The following is a 22,198-nucleotide window of genomic DNA, read 5'->3' as shown; positions in this document are numbered from 1 at the left end:
ACATTGGTAAGTAGGCGTTGAGATTCGAGCAGCCAAACCAAACGAGAGTTAATCATTTGTTCTATCACCTTACAGACACAACGGGTAAGGGAAATGGGAGAAGAACTGGAAGGCAAGTGCTTATCCTTCCCCGGCTTAGGAATCGGGACAACAATAGATTCGCGCCAGCATGTGGGAACATCACCCACAATCCAGATGCGATTATAAGTACAAAGAAGAAAACCTTTAGCCACAGGAGAAAGGTTCTTCATCAAATGAATATGAATAGAATCAGGCCCTGGAGCGGAGGACTGTGACCAGGCAAGTGCATTTTTGAGTCCCCGCATGGTGAATGGGGCATTATAACTTTCACGATTCGAGGAGCGGACGTTAGGTGGCCTTGCCACCTCAGCCTGTTTTCGGGGGAGGAAGGCAGTGTGGTAATGAGCAGAGTTCGAAACCTCTGCGGAAAATAGACCGAAGGCATTGCAGACATCCTCAGGGGCCACAAGGACTTCATTCGCGAACATCAAGCCAGAAACTGGTGAGTGGACCTTAGTGCCAGATAGCCAGCACAGGCTACCCCAGACAACAGGAGGAGGAGTAAAACTGTTGAAGGTGCTTGTGAAGACAGCCCAGCTGGCTTTCTTGCTTTCTTTAATAACACGACGACACTGTGCACATAATAATTTATATTAGATACAATTCGCCATCGTAGGGTGGCGTTTAAAGGTGCGTCATGCACATCGACGAGCATGTACAGCGTCTCTACATGCTGCGGTCCACCAGGGGACCGGTACGCAACGTGGAGAAGAAGTAGTGTGAGGGATGAAATATTCAGCAGCAGTGAGAACGACTTCCATGAGGTGTGCGACCTGACTATCACAGCTTGCGAAGGTTTGATCCTGAAACGTTGCCCTGGAAGAGAAGAGCCCCCAGTCTGCTTTGGAAACGTTCCAACTAGTTGAGCATGGAAAGGGGGTATGATGCAGGAGATGGATAACACAAGAGAAGTGGTCGCTCGAATACATATCAGAAAGTGTGTACCACTCAAATCGGCATGCAAGCTGGGTGGTACAAATAGAGAGGTCTAAATGGGAATACGTGCGAGTTGTGTCCAAAAGAAAAGTAGGGGCGCCAGTATTGAGGCAGACACGATTGAGGTGGTGGAGAAGGTCGGCTAACAGGGAGCCTCTCGGGCAGGATGCTGCAGAGCCCCAAAGGGGATGGTGGGCACTGGAGTTTCCAGTCAACAAAAATGGTGCAGGTAGCTGAGCAATAATTTGCATCATGTCTGCCCTAGTAATGGCAGACAACAATGAAGTGTAAACGGTAAAAATGTAAAAGTGGGGAGAGTAATTCGGACGGAAACTGCCTGCAGGTTGGTGTGCAATCTGATGGGATCATATTAAATATCATCCCGGACCAGCAACATAACCCCTCCACGAACCGGAATGCCTGATACAGAGGTAAGTCAAAACGCACAGAGGCATAGTTTGCCAAGTCAATTTGATCGCATGAGCGTAGCTTCATTTCCTGGAGAGCTACGACGAGTGCACAGTGCAAGTGTAGCAGCAACTTTTAGTCCTCTCAGTTGGAGCGAATGCCGCGAATATTCCAATGAAGAAGTGCCACCGTGAGAAGAAAAGGAAAAACGAGAAGCAAGAAGGGGTCACCTCGAAGTCCGCAGAGGGCCTGGCTTCGAGCGAGCACTGCCGCTGCTATCAATAGGCTGAGAGTCATCGCCCATTTGTTCTATAGGTTAGTCGGCCATCTTGTTAAGATGGCCAGGAGGGGGAGCTTCCTCCGCCAGTGAATGGACAGATGTTCGGCTACAAGCAGTGTGGTCAGGCGAACTGATGACGGCCTGGGGTGGCAACAGCTGGGTGGCGCAGGAGAAGAAACATGCCGTGGCGGAGAAGGAGAACTTTGCTTCCTATGAGCCTTCTTGGAAGGTCATTTAGTCGAAGTACTGGTCGATGGCTGGGAGTTCGAGGTACGTAGGATGTCTTCACGGGATGGTTCCTTCTTGAAGGCCCATGCATCTGACTTTTGGGTCTTTGTCTTAGCAGAAGCTGATGAAGTTGCTTGTGTCTTATGGGTGACGGGAGCAAAAGGAGACGTTGACCGGGCGATCTTAGCACTGGTCGAATGGATGACCATAGTGCTAAAGGTCAGATCGCATGTCTGTGTCGACACCTCCCTGGGAGTCCATGGAGAGGCGAGGACTGTACTGTATTGCCCCACTGGGAGCAGCATGGGCTTCCTACTAGCAAATACCTTGCGAGCAGCCAAGGTGGACACTTTCTCTTTGAGCTGAATTTCCTGTGTACAACGTTCATCCTTGTAGATTGCACAGTTGTGGGAGGATGCTGCATGGTCACTGACAGTTCACCCAACGAGCAGACGGAGGTGGACAGTCACCCTCATGGGTGTCCCTGCCGCAAGTGACGCATTTAGCCACATCAGAACAAGACGCGTGTGTGATTAAAATGCTGACACTGGTAGCAATGCGTGAGTGTCGGGACATATGGGTGAACAGAAATAACCTCATAGCCCACTTTGATGCGCGATGGCAGCTGAACACTATCAAAGGTCAAGAAAAAAGTGTCCGGATCGGTACAAGGTCATTGCTGACCTTTTTCATGACCCTATGGACAGCCGTCACGCCCTGCTCAGCGAGGAAAGACTTAATCTCCTTGTCAGTCAATCTGTCGAGTAATCTAGTATATACCACATAACGCGACGAATTCAAAGTGCGGTGAGCCTCCTCCCAGACAGGGAACGTGTACAGGAGTGTGGCCCGAAGCAGTTTATGTGACTGAAAGGCGCACTCAGTTTCTAACAAGTTACCGTTACACATCCTGGTACAAGACTTTACAGGTCCAGCTATGGCATTTACGCCCTTCTGAGTAATGAAAGGGTTGACAAATGAAAAATCCTTTCTGTCCTCAGAACTAGAATCTACGAGGAACTGCGGGGCAGGCGGTAGTACTTTTTTCAATGGTGGCTGGTCAAATTTACGCTTTTTGAGCAGAAGTCGAGAGAGGAGAAGAAGAAGAAGAAGGGAAATCCATTGGGGAGGGGGGGGGGGGGGGAGGGGGGGATCCCCCACGATTGCCAGCGTCTGCAATGGCGCGCTCATTCCTTGTGGGGACCCTCTGAGAGGGCGCTCCCGCCTCAGGTCACACCTCCCAAGAAACGGACGGAGAGACCAATAGGCATGGTCAGAAGCTATCAGCTCTGGCAATCACCCCTCCCTGGGCCTGGCCTTTACCAGGGAGTACTTGTCAACCCAGGGCGGGGAATTACGCATTACCCTGTCACCGGCTACGCGTGGGTCGGCCTTAAGGCACGCACAAGGAGGAAGGAAGAAGAGGAAAAGACAAGGGAGAGAGGGAGAGAAAGGACAGACTGTCTCAAACGCAGAGATGGAGACCATAGGATGGACAAGAAGGCAAGGTAAAAAGTAAGGAAAACAGAGAGAGAGAGAGAGGCAGAAGGAAAGAGAAAGGAACCAAACAAAGGAAGGAAGAAACCAGAATAAGCGAAAAACCAAAATGACCAGAAATGTAAGTTGTGGAACTGTCAATCTCCAGATGCAGGTGCAAACTGCCCATTGAGGAGAGGGACTCCTTTTAGTTGCCTTTTGCGACAGGCAGGAATACCTCGGGCCTATTCTAACACCCGGACCGGCAGGGGGGTGGAGCGGATTCGTTTGCCATGAAGACCTAAGCTGTAGGGAAGGGACCGTTTGATGAGGAATGGGTGGCAGCTGTCATAATGGAGGCACTGTTGTTTGTTAGTGGGTTTGATGTGGACAGATGTGTGAAGTTGGCCATTGGACAGATGGAGGTCAACACTGAGGAAAGTGGCATGGGATTTGGAGTAGGACCAGGTGAATCTGATGGAACCAAAGGAGTTGAGGTTGGAGAGGAAATTCTGGAGTTCTTCTTCACTGTGGGTCCAGATAATGAAGATGTCATCAATAAATCTGTACCAAATTTTGGTTTGGCAGGCTTGGGTAACCAAGAAGGCTTCCTCTAAGCGACCCAAAATAGGTTAGCGTATGAGGGGGCCATCCTGGAACCCATGGCTGTTCCCTTTAATTGCTGGTATGTCTGGAATTCGAAAGTGAAAACGTTGTGGGTTAGGATGAAGCTGGCTAAGGTAATGAGGAAAGAGGTTTTAGGTAGGGTGGCAGGTGATCGGCGTGAAAGGAAGTGCTCCATCGCAGCGAGGCCCTTGATGTGCGGAATATTTGTGTATAAGGAAGTGGCATCAATGGTTACAAGGATGGTTTCCAGAGGTAACAGATTGGGTAAGGATTCCAGGCATTTGAGAAAGTGGTTGGTGTCTTTGATGAAGGATGGGAGACTGCATGTAATGGGTTGAAGGTGTTGATCTAGGTAGGCAGAGATACGTTATGAGGGGGCTTGGTAACCAGCTACAATAGGGTGGCCGGGATGTTTGGGTTTGTGAATTTTAGGAAGTAGGTGGAATGCAGGGGTGCAGGGGTGCAGGGTGTCCGTGGGGTCGGGAGGTTGATGGAGCCAGGTGAAAGGTTTTGTAGGGGGGCTTAAGGTTCTGAGAATTCCTTGAAGCTCCGCCTGGACATCAGGAATGGGTTTACCTTGGCAAACTTTGTATGTGGTGTTGTATGAAAGCTGACGCAGTCCCTCAGTGACATACTCCCGACGATAAAGTACCACGGTCGTGGAACCCTTGTCTGCCGGAAGAATGACAACGGATTGGTCAGCCTTCAGATCACGGATAGCTTGGGCTTCAGCTGTGGTGATGTTGGGAGTAGGATTAAGGTTTTTCAAGAAAGATTGAGAGGCAAGGCTGGAAGTGAGAAATTCCTGGAAGGTTTGGGGAGGGTGATTTTGAGGAAGAGGAGGTGGGTCCAGCTGTTACGGAGGACGGAACTGTTCAAGGCAGGGTTCAATTTGGATAGTGTCTTGGGGGAGTTGGATCATTAGGAGTAGGATTAAGATTATTTTTCTTTGTGGCAAAGTGGTATTTCCAGCAGAGAGTAAGAGTGTAGGACAGTAAATCTTTCACAAGGGCTGTTTGGTTGAATCTGGGAATAGGGCTCAGGGTCATGCTTTTGGATAGGACAGAGGTTTCGGATTGGGAGACAGGTTTGGAGGAAAGGTTAACTACTGAATTAGGGTGTTGTGGCTCCAGATTGTGTTGATTAGAATTTTGAGGTTTTGAGGGTGGTGGAGCTGGAAGTGGGAAACTGATTAGGTGGGAGAGACTGGGTCTGTGTGCAATGAGAGGAGGCTGAGGTTTGTTGGAAAGGTTGTGGAGGGTGAGCGAGTTGCCTTTCCGGAGGTGGGAAACCAGAAGATTGGATAGTTTTTTTGAGGTGGATGGTGGCATGCAGTTCTAATTTGCAGTTGGCCTGTAGGAGGATGCTCTGAACAGCTGGTGTGGATGTGGGAGAGGGAAGATTGAGGACTTTGATTAGGGATAGGAGTTGAGAAGTGTGTTCTTTGGCTGAATTGATGTGTAGGTGAAGGACTAGGTGGGTGAGGGCTATGGATTGTTGAGTTTGGAACTTGTATAGGGACTGATGGAAAAAAGGGTTTCAGCCAGAGATGGGAACTTTAAGTGTCCGGCCTTTGGGGGTAATGCCAAATGTCAGACAAGCCTGAGTAAATAAAATATGTCAGCTGCCACCCATTCCATATCAAACGGTGCCTTCCCTACAGCTTAGGTCTTCGTGGCAAACTAATCTGCTCCAGTCCTGAATTCCTGAACCATTACACCAATAAACTGAAAACAGCTTTCACATCCCGCAACTACCCTCCCAACCTGGTACAGAAGCAAATAGCTAGAGCCAGTTCCTCGTCGCCTCAAACCCAGAACCTTCTGGAGTAGAACCCTGGAAGTTCCCCACTTGTGACAGGATACTTTCCGGGACTGGATCAGACTCTGAATGTAGCTCTCCAGCAGGGGTACGACTACCTCAAATCCTGCCCTGAAATGAGATCCATCCTTCATGAAATCCTACCCACTCCACCAAAAGTATCTTTCCTCTGTCCACCTAACCTTCGTAGCCTCTTGGTTCATCCCTGTGAAATCCCCAAACCACCTTCCCTACCCTGTGGCTCCTACCCTTGTAACTGCCCCCGTTGTAAGACCTGTCCCATGCACACTCCCACCACCACCTACTCCAGTCGTGTAACCCGGAAGATGTACACGATCAAAGGCAGAGCCACGTGTGAATCCACCCACATTATTTACCAACTGACATGCCTTCACTGTGGGAATCACCAGCAACAAACTGTCCATTTGCATGAACGGACACAGGCAGACAGTGTTCGTTGGTAATAAGGGTCACCCTGAGGCTAAACATGCCTTGGAGCATGGCCAGTACATCTTGGCACAGTGTTATACCGTCCGGGTTATCTGGATACTTCCTACTGACACCTACCTATCAGAACTCCGGAGATGGGAACTTGTCCTTCAATATATTCTCTCTTCCAGTTACCCACCAGGCCTCAACCTCCACTAAATTCAAGTTGCCTCCGCATGTACCTCACCTGTAATTCAACAACATCTTTGCCTCTGTACTTCCACCTAGACTGACATCTCTGCCCAGCCTCTTTGCATTTATACATGTCTGCCTGTGTCTGTATATGTGAGAATGGGTGTGTGTGTGTGTGTGCAGGTGAGTATATACCTGTCCTTTTTTCCCCCTAAGGTAAGTCTTTCCACTCCCAGGATTGGAATGACTCCTTATCCTCTCCCTTAAAACCCTCATCCTTTTATCTTTCCTCTCCTTCCCTCTTTCCTGATGAAGCAACCTTGCGTTGCGAAAGCTTGCAGTGTGTGTGTCTCTCTCTCTCTCTCTCTCTCTCTCTCTCTCTCTCTCTCTCTCTCTCTCTCTAAAAAAAAAAGGAAAGAGAGAGAGAGAGAAAAAAAAAGAAAACTAGTGAAATTAATCTGTGACAAAGCATATCCAAACCACAATCTAGATGACCAACATCTCAAAATCTGTATCATGCAGCTGTGGTCAAAATGACATATTTCTGTTTCAAAGATAAAATAATAGAGGTAAATTTGGTAACCCTTTCGGATGGGCAGATGTACGATACAAATGTACTGATATCTGTAACATCATATCTGGCAAGTGTGACAATGGCAGAAAGACAACAACTATTCCAAGCCAGTCATGTGAGCCCTCACAGTGAATAAAAGGTCATCCATTGATCAACTTTGCCTCAGTTTTGGTGTTACCAATTGTTGCTACAAGTGGAGTGCACAGCTCCAATTGTTTATCGTGTGTATGGGGCAACGGATCCTGAACTTGCTGTTTCAACCACACCTTGCCAGTATAGAATTTTACTTATGAAACATGTCTTAACCAGCTGGAAACAATCTTTTCTGTAGCAATTCAGAGAGTAATGTGTTATTTGCTTATTTACGTTGATATATGTTCTCGGCATATTCAAATGATAAAATGTACTCAGGTGATCATCTGAGTAGTGGCATCATCTTGCTGCCACATTTCAATGGGTTTCACACCAATCAGCTTCAGGCGAATTGAAATGTTGCTACAAGACAACGTCACCACTCGGCTGATCAACCGAAAAGATTTTATCATTAACAAATGTTGCACACAAAGTTACAAATTTGAATACCAGCAATCCAGTGGAAAGTTACATAATCTAAAACTTTGAGGACTATTAAGCATACAAGATTACACTGGTGGCTAAAGGACACATTGTCAAAAATCTGTATAATCACAGTGCTCGTGTACTGTAAAAGAAAGCGATCCTTTTTTCACTTGTGCCATCAAAGCAAGAAATTCCAATCTAAAGAAAAATAATTCAGAATTTGTATTTAAAAATACCTTCTGAATATGGACTTATTGAGTCAGAAGTCAAGCCACATTAATCTAAAACTACAAAAAGAACTGATTTCTTTGTTTATAAATGACACTGTTAAAAATTATCTGCAGGATTCTGGAAAGATATGCTGATATTTCCTTTCATAGTGCGATTCTGAGGATGATTATCTTTGTAGTCATGAAATGAAACTGAAAAACCACAATTCTGTGGCAGTGAAAATACTTTAAGTGAGTAATGGAGAAAAGGAGTAGAGGTGATGCTTGAAATACCCCAGTATCTCTATCCAGGGCCAAGCAACCATCTAGGCAATATTCTTTTGGCACTGCTCTCAAATCTACATCTACATGATGAAGGGAAACTGGCAGATTTCATGTTTCTAGATTTCTGAAAAACATCTCACATGATGCACCACTGCAGGCTGTTAGCAAAGGACAGAGCATAGGGAACACATTCCCAGAAAGTGAGTGACTCAAAGGCTCCCTAAGTAGTAGAATATAGAATGTTGTCCTCGACACTGTGTGTTCATCACCGTCTAAGATACCATCAGACTAGGCAGGATCACTTTGTGAAATCAGGGTGTATGCTTGGAGATCTCATTTAACATGTTGAAGAGGCTGTTCCAACAGTCACTGAGGAAATAGGATGCAACAAACTACAGAGGGTGTCAAGTTTTAACAAATTATGTCTGGACCATTCAAACGACTTGCACCCAAGGTCAACAAGCCCACTATTATTCTTGAAATACCATCAAAGGTCTCAATCGCTTCGCTGTCCCCAGTGCTGATCATGGCCCCTCATGTGTCAAGTGGAAGATTTCTAAGGTTCTGCCACACATAGGCTGTGACTTCCTAAGCTTGTGTCATATGATTGCAATGCACATCAGGGGCTGCTACCCAGGCATCAGACTCTGTGTAGGGTGCACAAAAGAAGTGCTTTCTAAAATTTCTTTTACTTTTATTTTAGACTGGGCAACTCTATATTAAGTCAGGATAATGGCAGCTTTAGAAGACCCCAAAGTATTAGTCAACAATCACCCAAAGAAAGGACTTTCATAGATGAGACACTTAAAATGCTCATGAATAATTGACAAAACATTCACAACAAAATCCTTGAATTTGAACCACCCCTAAAAAGCAGTGGAGTTTGCATAACATTAGGTTCAATAAGCTGGCTAAAACCCAAATTGATAGCAAGAAGATTTTTGAGTTAATATAAATGCATACACAAAAATAGGCTAATGGGAAATGAAGATGCCGTATTTGTCGAAGTCAACAAGAAGCTCAAAACCACAAACAGAAACAGAAGCTGCATGCAAGACTATACGGGCAAGGCTCAGTATCATGAGTGGCCAGAAACTTATTGGATTTTTCTGTACACTGAAAGATCAACCTTCCGAAGTAACTGAAAAGTTGAGAAAAAACCTCAGCTTGCTAGTATATTTTCCCCAGTAATACTGTCGCCGATTTGTTTGAGACATATGAGTGTCTCATGAAAAAGCTGAATACCTAATTTGGCAGACACATGAAGATAGATACCAACTATACTATGAAAGCCCACAAACAAGGTTGCAAGATGCACTATTAAGAGACGAATCTATGAATATAATACACCCACCTACCTACCTATAGCGCCCATATGGACCCTGGGAAGAAAATTAGATTGATTACAGAAGTATAGAACAGAAAGAAATTGTAACATCTGGTACAACGGGAAGTACCTCCATATTCACTTCCAGTGGTTTGCAGAGTATAGGTCTAGATGTAGAGGCTTATTTTTGGAACCTTTGGCATCTAACAGTTTCCACTCCAATGTTTTCAAGTTGGTTTTCTCGATGTAAGCATTTTCTTAGCACACAGGCTTTCTTCTTCTTTTTTTTTTTTTTTTTTACAGAAGGAGGATGTTTATTTTGATGGAGATGTGCTGCTTTCATTTCATGGTAGCTACTGGACATTTGTTTGTTTACCTGGCATTATCTTTGGCTTTCAGAAAGTGTGGTAGCCAAAGAAAGTGATGTCAATCAGTGGGAAGGACCATGGTTCCCTGGACTTGTGTAAATGATCCCCATTTTCTGCAAGTTGCTTTGTCTCTACACCTGATTTACATCTACTTACAGAGGCCCTATTATTCACTGTAGGACTAATCTTCAATGATATCAATATTCAATAGCATTTAAATACACACTTCCTGCCCTAGTATGATCAACAGTAGATCTATATGACTAATCATCAATATCACACACCACTTATAAACTCCGCCTACCCTACTGGTCTCCTCACAATCTTAAGAATGTAAGAGTATCTTTGGTTGTAGGACACTAACCATCAGCTTTGAACCATGATGTAGTTGCACTGTGTTGCAATGTGTTTTGCGACTTCATCAAGCTGCAGAGAGAGAGAGAGAGAGAGAGAGAGAGAGAGAGAGAGAGAGAGAGAGAGAGAGAGAGAGAGAGAGAGAGAGAGAGACTGGGCATGAAATGCAATTGTAGAGGTGCAGTGTATGAAATGGTGGCATGCTCGAGCGGTTTAATTATGTGGTATGGTAGCGACGGATGTGAGAAGTGGTATTGTGTCATTTGGAGTGCTACAATCATTATGATGTGGAGTGTATGAAATTGCGCCATGGCACAACTGAATATGTTGTCCAAAATGTTGTCATGTGAAAAAGAATATACTGTAAAATTTAAACTGTACTCTTAGGTGCCTGCATAACAACTGAGTACAGGGATCAATATTTTTAATTAAATCATTGGAGAAGGTAGGTGGATCAATGTTTATTAATATATCAAATGTGCAACTATTATTAATAAAACATTGATGCACCTTCTCTCTTCTATGGTATGATTAAAAACATTGATCCATCTACCTTCTCATAATTTTATTTAAAAAAAAAACTGATCAACTTTCACCATTTATTGAAAACTATTTTCTCACTGGTACTGCCTTCCTGTCCTATCCAACTAATAATTCATGAAGTTCACTTCCCATCATTAACCACTCACACAGATACCAACTGCAACATGCAACACAAAAAGCCACTGACAGCTCAATTGCACTTTTATTTTAAGGTTCAGCTATATAGGTGAACTAGAGGTTGTGATCCCAGCTTTTGTAGTAGTTGTGTGTGTGTGTGTGTGTGTGTGTGTGGGGGGGGGGGGGGGGGGGGGGGGGGGTGCGGCAAGGGGGGGGGGGCGGTGTATTATTGGTATCTGGTTTAGGGTTGAGCTATACAGGTAAACTGGAGACTGGGATGCCAGCTGTTGTAGCTGCGGGGTGAGGGGAGGGAGAGGGTATACTGGTATAGGGTTGAGCTATACGGGTTGATTGGGATATCATGATCTTGCAGTGTATTCTGTATGGTTTTGTCAGGTTTTATTTTTTGGCAATTTCAAGTGGTGTTTTTTATTTTTCAGTCTTGCATCTTGAACTGTGGTGGTGTTTTCATTACTGAATTTTTAGTTTGTCCCTGCCCAAAAGTCTTTTTTCCTTCAGTTGTCTTGCTAATTTCATTGGGTTTAGCCAGTGTACTGGTTTGCGTAGTATTAATTTCTTCGGGTGTTATGATTGAGGTTTTGGTCGCCATGTCAGATACACACAAAATAGAGGTTTATAGCACGGTGGTGATGTCACTGGTCATAGCAGATGAGTGGTATCCCAGTTTAGAGTAATTCCGAATATTACACACTTATTACCAGTTCATTTATGCAGTGACTTATGCTCAGTTACCAGTTTCCATCACTACAGATATGATAATTATTTGAAAATATGTTTTAAAAAATTAGGTTTTTAATTTAATAGGAAGATAATTTTGCCATTACTTAAATTCTCAGCATACAATCATGGACCAATTGGCATCCACTCTCACGTAAAGAAAAATATGTGCAAATAACCTGCATGTAAAACTTACATTAGTCAATAAAACCATTAATAGCGAATGTATAAACACTGTTAAAAATGAGTAGTGCACCAGAAGGTGGCCAGGAAGATATAAAGGAGGTACAAAATAGAAATCATTTATAGGTGCTTAGTTATAACTAGATTTACACACCCAGCAATTAAGACGGGAACTGGGAGGTGATAAAAATGTTTATTATGGATTTAACACTGAATGTTGTCACAATGGACTGACACCAACTCTTCTGCTAAATCAGTAGCTGTCCTCTTGTCAATGAAGTCTCTTTTGCCACAAGAACTGAATACTGCTATACTTTGATATGGAATTTAGGTGTCAGGTGCAGTGTCGAATTTAGGACTGGACTCTACAATCCACCCTAAGGTGTGTGACAAAGGAGGAGACAGAAGCGTACATTTTCACCCATCTGCTCTGACCCATGACCTCGCCAATATGGTGGAAACGAGCATTCTCCAGATCTCCAATATGACGCCTATCACAACATTACATAAACATGAAAACAAACACGAAAATACATATAAAAACAAACATATCTTCCTCAACATTTTCATGTAATCAAACTAACGGGACCAGCGTGGTAAATTGGTAGTTTTTGGGTGGGGACAAACCACACACCACAATCCCAAACCACGCAAAATGATGACAGAAAAACAACACAAAAGCCCCACATTCCACTACACTCACAATATCCACAGGAATTGGTCACTTCCCTTCACCTACACAGCTCATCTGTAATTGTCGATAACACAAAATAAAAACCAGCAACTCCAAAAATTATAATCAGACCGCAACTATTGATACCACAAAACCAACAAAAATTAAAATCAAACACTTCCCATGACCGATATAGGTCAATAACAGCTCATAATACTAAAACGCATCTACAACTACAAAAATTGGAATCGAATACTTCACTTAAGCTACATAAAATCAATCACAGGTGACAACACCAAAACATCAAACAACACCTGCGATAAATAACACTGAACCAACAACACATGAGAAACTCCACAAAAAACTACCGTACTCCCCTCCTCTGCAGGGTGTTACAAAAAGGTACGGCCAAACTTTCAGGAAACATTCCTCACACACAAAGAAAGAAAATATATTATGTGTACGGAAACGCTTACTTTCCATGTTAGAGCTCATTTTATTACTTCTCTTCAAATCACTTAATCATGGAATGGAAACACACAGCAACAGAATGTACCAGCGTGACTTCAAACACTTTGTTACAGGAAATGTTCAAAATGTCCTCCATTAGCGAGGATACATGCATCCACCCTCCGTTGCACGGAATCCCTGATATGCTGATACAGCCCACGAAGAGTCTCTACATTTGGTACCGAGGTTGTGTAGACAAGAGCTTTCAAATGCCCCCATAAATGAAAGTCAAGAGGGTTGAGGTCAGGAGAGCGTGGAGGCCATGGAATTGGTCCGCCTCTACCAATCCACCAGTCAACGAATCTGTTGTTGAGAAACATACGAACACTTTGACTGAAATATGCAGGAGCTCCATCGTGCATGAACCACATGTTGTGTCGTACTTGTAAAGGCACATGTTCTAGCAGCACAGGTAGAGTATCCCATATGAAATCATGATAACATGCTCCATTGAGCGTAGGTAGAACAACATGGGGCCCAATCAAGACATCACCAGCAATGCCTGCCCAAATGTTCACAGAAAATCTGTGTTGCAGACGTGATTGCACAGTTGCGTGCGGATTCTTGTCAGCCCACACATGTTGGCTGTGAAAATTTACAATTTTATCACATTGCAATGAAGCCTCATCCATAAAGAGAACATTTGCACTGAAATGAGGACTGACACATTGTTGGATGAACCACTCGCAGAAGTGTACCCGTGGAGGCCAATCAGCTGCTGATAGTGCCTGCACACACTGCACATGGTATGGAAACAACTGGTTCTCCTGTAGCACTCTCCATACAGTGACGTGGTCAACGTTACCTTGTACATCAGCAACTTCTCTGACGCTGACATTAGGGTTATCGTCAACTGCACAAAGAATTGCCTCGTCCATTGCAGGTGTCCTCGTCGTCCTAGGTCTTCCGCAGTCGCGAGTCATAGGCTGGAATGTTCCGTGCTCCCAAGAAGCCGATCAATTGCTTCAAACGTCTTCCTGTTGGGACACCTTCGTTCTGGAAATCTGTCTCGATACAAAAGTATCGCACCATGGCTATTGCCCCGTGCTAATCCATACATCAAATGGGCATCTGCCAACTCCGCATTTGTAAACATTGCACTGACTGCAAAACCACATTCATGATGAACACTAACCTGTTGATGCTACGTAGTGATGTGCTTGATGCTAGTACTGTAGAGCAATGAGTCGCATGTCAACACAAGGACCGAAGTCAACATTACCTTCCTTCAATTGGGCCAAATTAAGCATTTCCGGACACATGTCCACATAACATCTTTTCTTTACTTGTGTGTGAGGAATGTTTCCTGAAAGTCTGGCCGTACCTTTTTGCAACGCCCTGTATATATTCTTCAATTAACTTCACCTATTCCCTCTTCAGACGCCCCTTGAAAACACAATCCGCATAACCCCCCCCCCCCCCCCCCCCCCCCCCAAAGAGAGAGAGAGAGAGAGAGAGAGAGAGAGAGAGAGAGAGAGAGAGAGAGAGAGAGAGAGAGGAGAAGAAGAAGAAGAAGAAGAAGACCTGCCCCCTCCCAAATTTTCTCATCCCAAACTGCGATTCATCTATCTCAACCACCATCCCTGGCCCACTCAACTTACCCCTACACTTCACATATTCTGAGCACACTTCCCTACAAAAAAGAAAACCAATCTAAAACCATCCTCTCACTCACACCAGTCTCGTGCATGCAAAAAACTGATGGAAGATATATATCAAAAATAATAAGTCATCAAAACAACCTAGACTTCTCGAACCAGGTAACACGTCTAATGGAGAGTCAAAGGTTATCCCTTCGGCACAGCCACATGTAAAAGTCCCTGGTCCAAGACGCCGGAACTCTCACCAACTGCATATTCTCTCTACAAACACTGCTCTTTACTATTTCAGCCAGCAGTCCAAACATCTGCAAAATATTTTATGAGGGACATCATGTACTCTCCCATCTCAGCACGAAACCTCGAACTGTTAAATCCATACCTAACAAAAGAAGCCACAAAATAAATTAAATGCATTAGTGCACGACAAACAGCAAACCAATAACACCAATCAACACCGCAATCACATAAAAAAATTAATTGATAACTCACTGAAACCAAATTCTGTTCTTCAATCAGAAGCAATCCAAATTACTTCACAGTGAGACCAACAATGATCAAATGAACCCAATACACCACATAACACTCGGACCATACACACGCTCACCACCAGACACCACCAACTGCAACAAGACGACACCTACAAACACAACCAACTCATAAACTTGACTCCACACCGTCATGACAAGGCACTGTACAAGTTCAAATCTCTCCAATCTTACCTCCGTTAGTCACTTTGCCCAAGAACTACACAAAAATATTAAAATACGCTTCCTGTTTGTAGTCCTGCTATAGTATAGAGTTGTCCATCAATCTAGATTTATGTTTTCTACAGTTTCCTTCCATCACTTAACGTAACACACTGAAGATAATTTTGAAAACGGAGTCAATTTTTCACCCTAACTTAGTATAAGTTAGTGCTCCATTGCCACCGTCCTTATTGTCAACAGATCAGTATGCGCTGATAATCTTTTCTAATTTGTGAAAATTTATAGGCCTAAGTCTATTAATTAAGCATGCAGATGTAATAAAAATTCCTGGTTATCATTAGCAGTAAATAACATGCGATCAAAATCACGATAAGGGAGCAAACATGGACTGAGTGCAATCTGTAAATGTTGATGTTAGATACAGGCTTATAATTGAAATTAAACATGCCAAACAGATCGCTAATGAATTACAATGATACACATTTCTCATTAGCATCAAGAGAAATAAGCAGTCCGAAACAGCAAATAATTTTATGGCTGAATGTGAAGTCTATAAACGCCATATCTGTGCTGAAACGCAAAGCAGTACAGATAAGAGTAGTAGCATCTACTACATTAACGCACTTGGAGGTAGTTCAAAACAAAATATGTCGCACATTCCTTAGCAGCATGATGAAAAAAAGTACTTTAGCGACAGATAATTTATGCAAATTGTTCAACTGAAACTGAGGTTTTTCTTGACACGTTTTTGTTCGTAGTATACTCTGTCACGGAAATATCAAGACTCAACATAAGCAGGCTCAAAAAGTAAAATGAACGGGCAGGCTGTATAAAAATAGTATCATCATACATCTGCTTTATAGCTGCAGTGCATGCCACAAGAAATTCGTGTTGATACAGTCATACACCGTCTGGGGCTTGCGCTTTCATCCAAGAATAGCTTGAAAAAAAAAAAAAAATTGGAAGATTCACTGACCAGTTTTGGTCTCCACTGCGAAATACTGCTGATGCCAAACATAAACGTTCTCTTGTTGACCATCGGTCCATGGACAGTTTCTTAACATTTCCTCCTAAAACAAAAAGAAAAATGTTTTCTATCAAGTGCAAGTGCCGGGATACAATATAAAGTTCATATTTACATGCACAAAAACTTAAGATGTATTTACTCTCCACTGCAGACGTCATAATGAACAATGTTACCCTCGAGGTAAAGATCTACACGACAGACAAGTGATACACAAGAAAATAATCATTCGTCGCATCGCTTTCCCACCACCATCTCCCAACAAATTCGTTTACCAAACACAAGCCCAGAGCATAATACATATACAACCGACTGCGCCTTCACAGATATTATTAAGTTTCGGAACGATTGTCAAGTGTTCAACAGTTCAATGCGTAGATACTGCGAAACAAATGCAGCATGCATGTAAACATTCGAAATGTTGAAATAGATTTTCCAGGGGTGTGAAATAAAACGTTTTATCTTTTAAAATAATCATTCTTAACTAGATGCAAATGATGAAACTGGATTTCTTTCACATTCCTTTCCCATCCTCGATATTTTTCCATTTCATACAGCACACGGGGGTGGCACTCCTTTGTTCGACGGATTGGCGAAGAAATCCGATGACAACTGAATACTAAAGTGCGTAATACCTAGTCACTTAATACAAGCCAATGAAAACACAGCGCGGCTATCAACATTCGTACAAAAGAAATGATGCAACGTTCTTGAGTGATTACATAGAGAAGCTGTATGCTTAATAACTTTTTTGCTGTGACAAGAACTATGTTTTGATCTAAACGAAGAGCGCACAACTTGACGCGTTTCTGCATTCATCTGTCTGTCAATATCAGTTATCAGTTATCTTGCCCACGGAAGGACATCAGAGTATATGATCTTTGGGGTAATAGTCAGCTGCAGCTCTCAGCTGATGTTTCACCCGGAACTTTGGGGTATAACAATTTTTGCGTTCTAGTGGTGTTGTTGAATGTTTCGCACTGGAAATGACGCAAACGAAAGTGTTGCTCGTCGCTTGTGGGGCATACAATCCTCCCACTCATATGCACCTCCGAATGTTTGGTAAGATTGTATCTGTCGAATAATTATTTCTTCTTGTTCAATATGCAGATGATTTGCAGTTATTAAACTACTGTTTCAGAAATTGCTCGTGACCACCTACAGCGTCTGGGCTATAAAGTCATAGGTGGAGTTGTTTCACCCGTCCATGACGCATACGAGAAAAAGGATTTACTGTCTTCAACTCATCGTTGTGCAATGTTGCAACTTGCTTTGAAGAATTCGGACTGGATTAAATTGTCAACATGGGAGTGTCAACAAGATACATGGTCCCGAACGCGATTTGTTCTTCAGCACCATCAGGTAAATACGTTTGTACTGTAACGTGACAAACCTTTCGATAATAATGATAGTGCTGTGGCATTGAGGCGGATTCACTAGTCGTGCAAAATTTGCTTATCATATCATGGAGTGTAGGTAAATTATAATCAGAGTCAAGCCCGGTTCAGGCAGTAGTAAATGAGCAATCAAAAATTTAAAAAAATGTTTGCTAACCAATTGCAATCAATTCATAAAATCGTCGCAAGGCACTTGCTAACCATGCATTTGTAACCAACAAAATCTTAATGAACAAAGCAGGATTGTCACTTCATACTGGGCCGCAGACAGTGTGAAGCCATTGCAGTTGTGTACTGCTGAGAGCTTGGTCTCCCTAATTAAATCCTTGCTTGTCACTATCCACTTGCAAGGTAACTGAAACTAAGTCTACATCTGTTTGTGTGGACATAAGCTTCCACCGTCTAATTGACTGTCGACAGTGATTGGTGCAAAGTCTCGACCAAGACTGAGTGTTGTGAGATGACATGATTGCCACCAGCGGCTCAGCATCAAGAAAATTATACAAGTCTTATTCCATTCTGTCTAGATTGATGGTGTTTCTTCTGCGTGCAGTTGCAACTGTGGATCTGGACTCTAATTGGCCTCAATGGCATCAGTTCTTGGGTAGGTAAGAAAGACAGTGAAATATGTTCCACCTCCTATGAGATACTCGTGGAACTAGCACCAATTTCCGGCTCCTTTTTTTAAAGGCGTCAGCCAGGCTGGAGCCCATAGTGGTACTGTGCATCAGTAAAACTAGAGGCAGTTGTTGAGGTCTGAACAGGTTGATGGGAGGTGGGAAAGGTTGTCTAATTGCACTAGTTATATTTAGGATTGCAGCTGAAGCTGATCATGATGCTGAACCATGTGCTCTTGCCTGGGCACAAAATCACGGCTGACACTACCTGAGGTCAGTAACCACACACCTAGGTTCTGCTCATGCGAATGGTCAAATGAACATTTTCAGATGTAAGATAGGTGTGCACAATATAGTGAGATTGAGTCTGTGGTCATGGAAGCTACTATATCAGGTGCAGCAGTTCCAGGAGGGAGTTGCCCTTGCACCCATGGAATGAATTGTCAGTCTACAGTAATTGGGTGGAAAAGTATGCAGTGAGAGAACTTTTCAAGGCCTTGACAGTTGTATACAATGCAACAATTCTGTCTTGAAAGTTCTGACCAGCTACTGTTGTTATGTTGAAATTTATTGGAAAAGAGTGGGGGCCAGAGGTTGTATGCTGTTGTTTTTTCAGAAATTCCTAAAGTTTCTGAAGGTCCTTTGATGGCCATGGACAGGTACTGTAATAAAGTACAATCCCTGTGTCACAAATATTGTTGGTAATTCCTAGATTGTTGCAGGCGTAGTGATTGTATCTGGGCTAATAATGGAAATTAGTGTGTGGTCACCACTAGTAGCCACATTGCTCCCACAAATGGTCTAGTAAAATCAATATGCAATGTTGCCAAAGGGGCTCAGAGTTAAGACAGAATGAGAAATGCTGCTCTGGGGCTCCTTAGTTTTTAGTGTATACACTGCAAACCTAGATAATCTATTAAATGCTGGAATCAATACTTCATCAGTATGTGTGATGCTGTGGCATCCTTTGGGGCAATATGAGCAGTAATTGGAAGATGCATGGGTAGAAAAGAGGAGGAATGACTACTTGGCATTCTCAATCTTCTGAGAACTGTTACTATCACCTGTGTTAAGCCTGTGGCCAAAGATAAATGTTCATAAACTTGGATCAGTCTCCCTGGGTAAAGACTTTTGTCACCCATTCTGGATTACGAACAGTGCCCTTGAAATGAGCTTTTCTTAATGTAATGCTTAGGCTACTTCATAGGCATTAATCAAGCACGGCCAGTTTAAGATACCACAGTCCCAGTACCGCTGATGAACTGCAGGGCTCCTATTCCACTATACAAAATGTGTTATTTTGTTTCTCATGCCTAACATGTGCTAATTTCAGTAAAATTTCATGTTGCTTAATTAATAACTAACAGACACTGTACACTTATATTTTTGAATTGTATCAGATGAACATAGTAAACAACAGTCAAGGAAAAACAAACTACTACTCACAACTTAATTTCATTAGTTATGTTCACATAGCAAGGAAAATCCACTGCTTTACATCAATAAATATATGAATGTCGCTTCATGTTTTGTATCCTTCCTAATAGGAAAATTGTAAAACCACATATGTCACTAGACAGTGACATGTCAAGACTGTCAAATTATGGAGGCAAATGCTGCCTCGAAAAGCTCCTGAATGCTTGGTATCTGACCTGCTGGCTAGTCTCAACCTTGTTTTCAGGTGGTTAATCACACTCATCTAAGCACTAATGGTCTGGATAAGTGTTTCCCCACTGAAGTTAAGCTTAGAACAAACAAAAAGAATTGTGAAAAGAAGTTTACATTAGAATACTAGCACACGGATAAATTTCAGCACTCGTATATCTGCCAGCAGATTTAACTATTAGTAGATCTATTGAGGTAAACATATGCAGAACATTTATACAAAAAGTGAGGAAATTGATTGTAAATTATTACGATTCACTTTAAAAAGTAAAAAGAGTTGCATTGTAAATTTAAAAAGTTCAGAGCTCTAGGTAGAATGTACATTACTGACACACTCCCTAGCTCTGTCCCACACCGTACATAGTTGTGATGGAGCAGATAAGGAAATCTTATCTACATTGTACTTAGTGGCGGAAGTCGAAAACCTGAGACTAAGACATTCTGGGGCAGAGAAGGAGCACGCTTTTGTATCTGAATTTGTTTAACACTAAACCATACATGAAAACTATACAGAAATTTTTTGAAACCTTTGCGTTGTCCCAGTGTAATGTTAAGCTCTCTCTCTCTAAACAGCTTAAGCGTTTTTGTGGATTTAACTGTTGAAGAATGCTGGTTCTGCTTTCTTGCAGCGCTGATGTCTTCTGTTAGCACCAGACGCTTCTCCGAAGATTTCACTGCTAGGAAGGGGAAATTTTCACTCTCTCCCTCTCACTCTTATTATTTAAAAAATATGCTACGCTTGGAATATCATTCAATGCAATAGAACATATTTATTTCCACCTTGTACAAAAAAAAATAAACTTTGTGATGTAATTCCACACATTACCGGGCACCCAGAATCAGTTAATTACACATTTTTGAACACAATTAATACATAAGCTTTTATCGTGGCTGACTATCCACGTCCAGTCCACATACTCTCAACAGCAGTTCAACATCTAATAAACAGTCACTATTTCGAGTCTATTTGTTTTTTAACAGTACAATGCTACATTACTCTTTGCAGCTGGCCACAGAGCTTCTGGGGCATATTTGCTTATTCTTGGCAGGTCGCGCTGAACACTTGCCAGCGCCGACAAATTATCTCCCCTCCAGTTTCACCTGCACAAACAATAAATGGGTGCTGTATCCCATGCTCATCCTTAAGCCCTGCTTCAAAATAACGCATGTTCAAAACGGCTGGGACACAAGTGTCTCCAGACTCTCGTAAAATTCTGAGGGCACTACACCTTGTAGAGAAGCACACTGTAAAGGCATACTCAAAAGTTTAAAAAAGGTAAAACAGCATGTAAAGAAGAGCATTATGTGAAATCAAAGATGGAATGTAACAATATTGTGTGAGAGTTGCATTTGTATGCGTGCATATTTGTATATATATATTTGTTTGTGTCTGTGTATTTTCAATGAAGGCCTTGTTGACCGAAAGCTCACTTTCCGACAGTCTTTTAGTTGTGCGTATCTGTGACTCAGCATCTCTGCTTTATGGTGAGTAGCAACTATCCTTTTTCATAATGTTATAGCATTATTTGATATGGTTTATCACTAACCTTAATTTGAATAAATACATGTCTAGGGAATATTTAGATTGACTGTTTTGCGTAGTTTTCAGTGTCATTTGATACAAGGATATATCAGCAGTCATTTATAAGGCGAGCTGTATGTGTTAACAATGTAAAGCATATAGTCTGTAAAGTGATGATTGGATGCAAGCCCGTAATGATGCACTACAGGCCAGATGGAAAAAATATTTAAAGAAAACCTCTTGTGCCATTTTGTAATAAGCGAAATATAGCACATTGTAATGAATTCATTCTTTAAATGTTTGAAAACATCCATTTAAATATCAGTGATATAATATTTCACTGAAAAACTTGGCAGTGCTGCTGTGGCCCTGACAGGAGGGGCCACAGTCTGTGCTGCATGGATAAATCTCCCTTTCCCATCTTCCCTCTCCCCTCGCATTCCTTAGATCAATTAGGCAAATAAGCTGCTTGAGTTTAGTAATTATGTGGAATATATTGCCATAAGGATATGCATGGAACTTCTTGATTCAGAAAAATAGGTAATACTTCGTTCTCAATCTAGTAGTAGTTTGGACATACAGAAGCATCCGATTCCACCCGTCTGCTTCGTCCCATGACGTCACAAATGTGGCGGAAACAACCATACACTAAAACAATATGGCACCTACGACGTCATTACGTAAACATGACCATAAACACGAAAATACATTGAAAAACCAACACACACACACACACACACACACACTC

General features: G+C 42.6%; 2 protein-coding genes across 18 annotated transcripts in view; one reads left to right on the top strand and one right to left on the bottom strand.

Moving 5' to 3' along the window:
* LOC126356142 (bromodomain-containing protein 8) overlaps positions 1 to 16,578 on the bottom strand; it is a 482,606-nt gene extending 466,028 nt beyond the window's left edge. For 5 of the 16 annotated variants that reach the window (XM_050006861.1, XM_050006862.1, XM_050006876.1 and 2 more), the window contains exons 1-2: positions 16,392 to 16,504; positions 16,202 to 16,295 (exon numbers count right to left, since the gene is read on the bottom strand). In XM_050006861.1, the coding sequence (XP_049862818.1) occupies positions 16,202 to 16,295; positions 16,392 to 16,410 (113 nt within the window). In that variant the 5' untranslated portion in view covers positions 16,411 to 16,504. Of the gene's footprint in view, positions 1 to 16,201; positions 16,296 to 16,391 lie in introns of all 16 variants that reach the window. The other 11 variants (XM_050006872.1, XM_050006871.1, XM_050006877.1 and 8 more) reach the window with 6 other exon arrangements.
* Positions 16,579 to 17,169: 591 nt separating this feature from the next.
* LOC126356144 (nicotinamide/nicotinic acid mononucleotide adenylyltransferase 1) overlaps positions 17,170 to 22,198 on the top strand; it is a 121,851-nt gene continuing 116,822 nt past the window's right edge. Inside the window, exons 1-2 of one of the 2 annotated variants that reach the window (XM_050006879.1) lie at positions 17,170 to 17,311; positions 17,391 to 17,611. In XM_050006879.1, the coding sequence (XP_049862836.1) occupies positions 17,236 to 17,311; positions 17,391 to 17,611 (297 nt within the window). In that variant the 5' untranslated portion in view covers positions 17,170 to 17,235. The remainder of the gene's footprint in view (positions 17,312 to 17,390; positions 17,612 to 22,198) is intronic. The other variant, XM_050006878.1, reaches the window with a different exon arrangement.

The sequence above is a fragment of the Schistocerca gregaria genome, chromosome 3 (genome assembly GCF_023897955.1).
Source record: "Schistocerca gregaria isolate iqSchGreg1 chromosome 3, iqSchGreg1.2, whole genome shotgun sequence".
Classification (NCBI taxonomy): domain Eukaryota; kingdom Metazoa; phylum Arthropoda; class Insecta; order Orthoptera; family Acrididae; genus Schistocerca; species Schistocerca gregaria.
The sequence above is the reverse complement of the archived record's forward strand: the minus strand, read 5'-3'. Positions and strand labels throughout refer to the sequence as shown.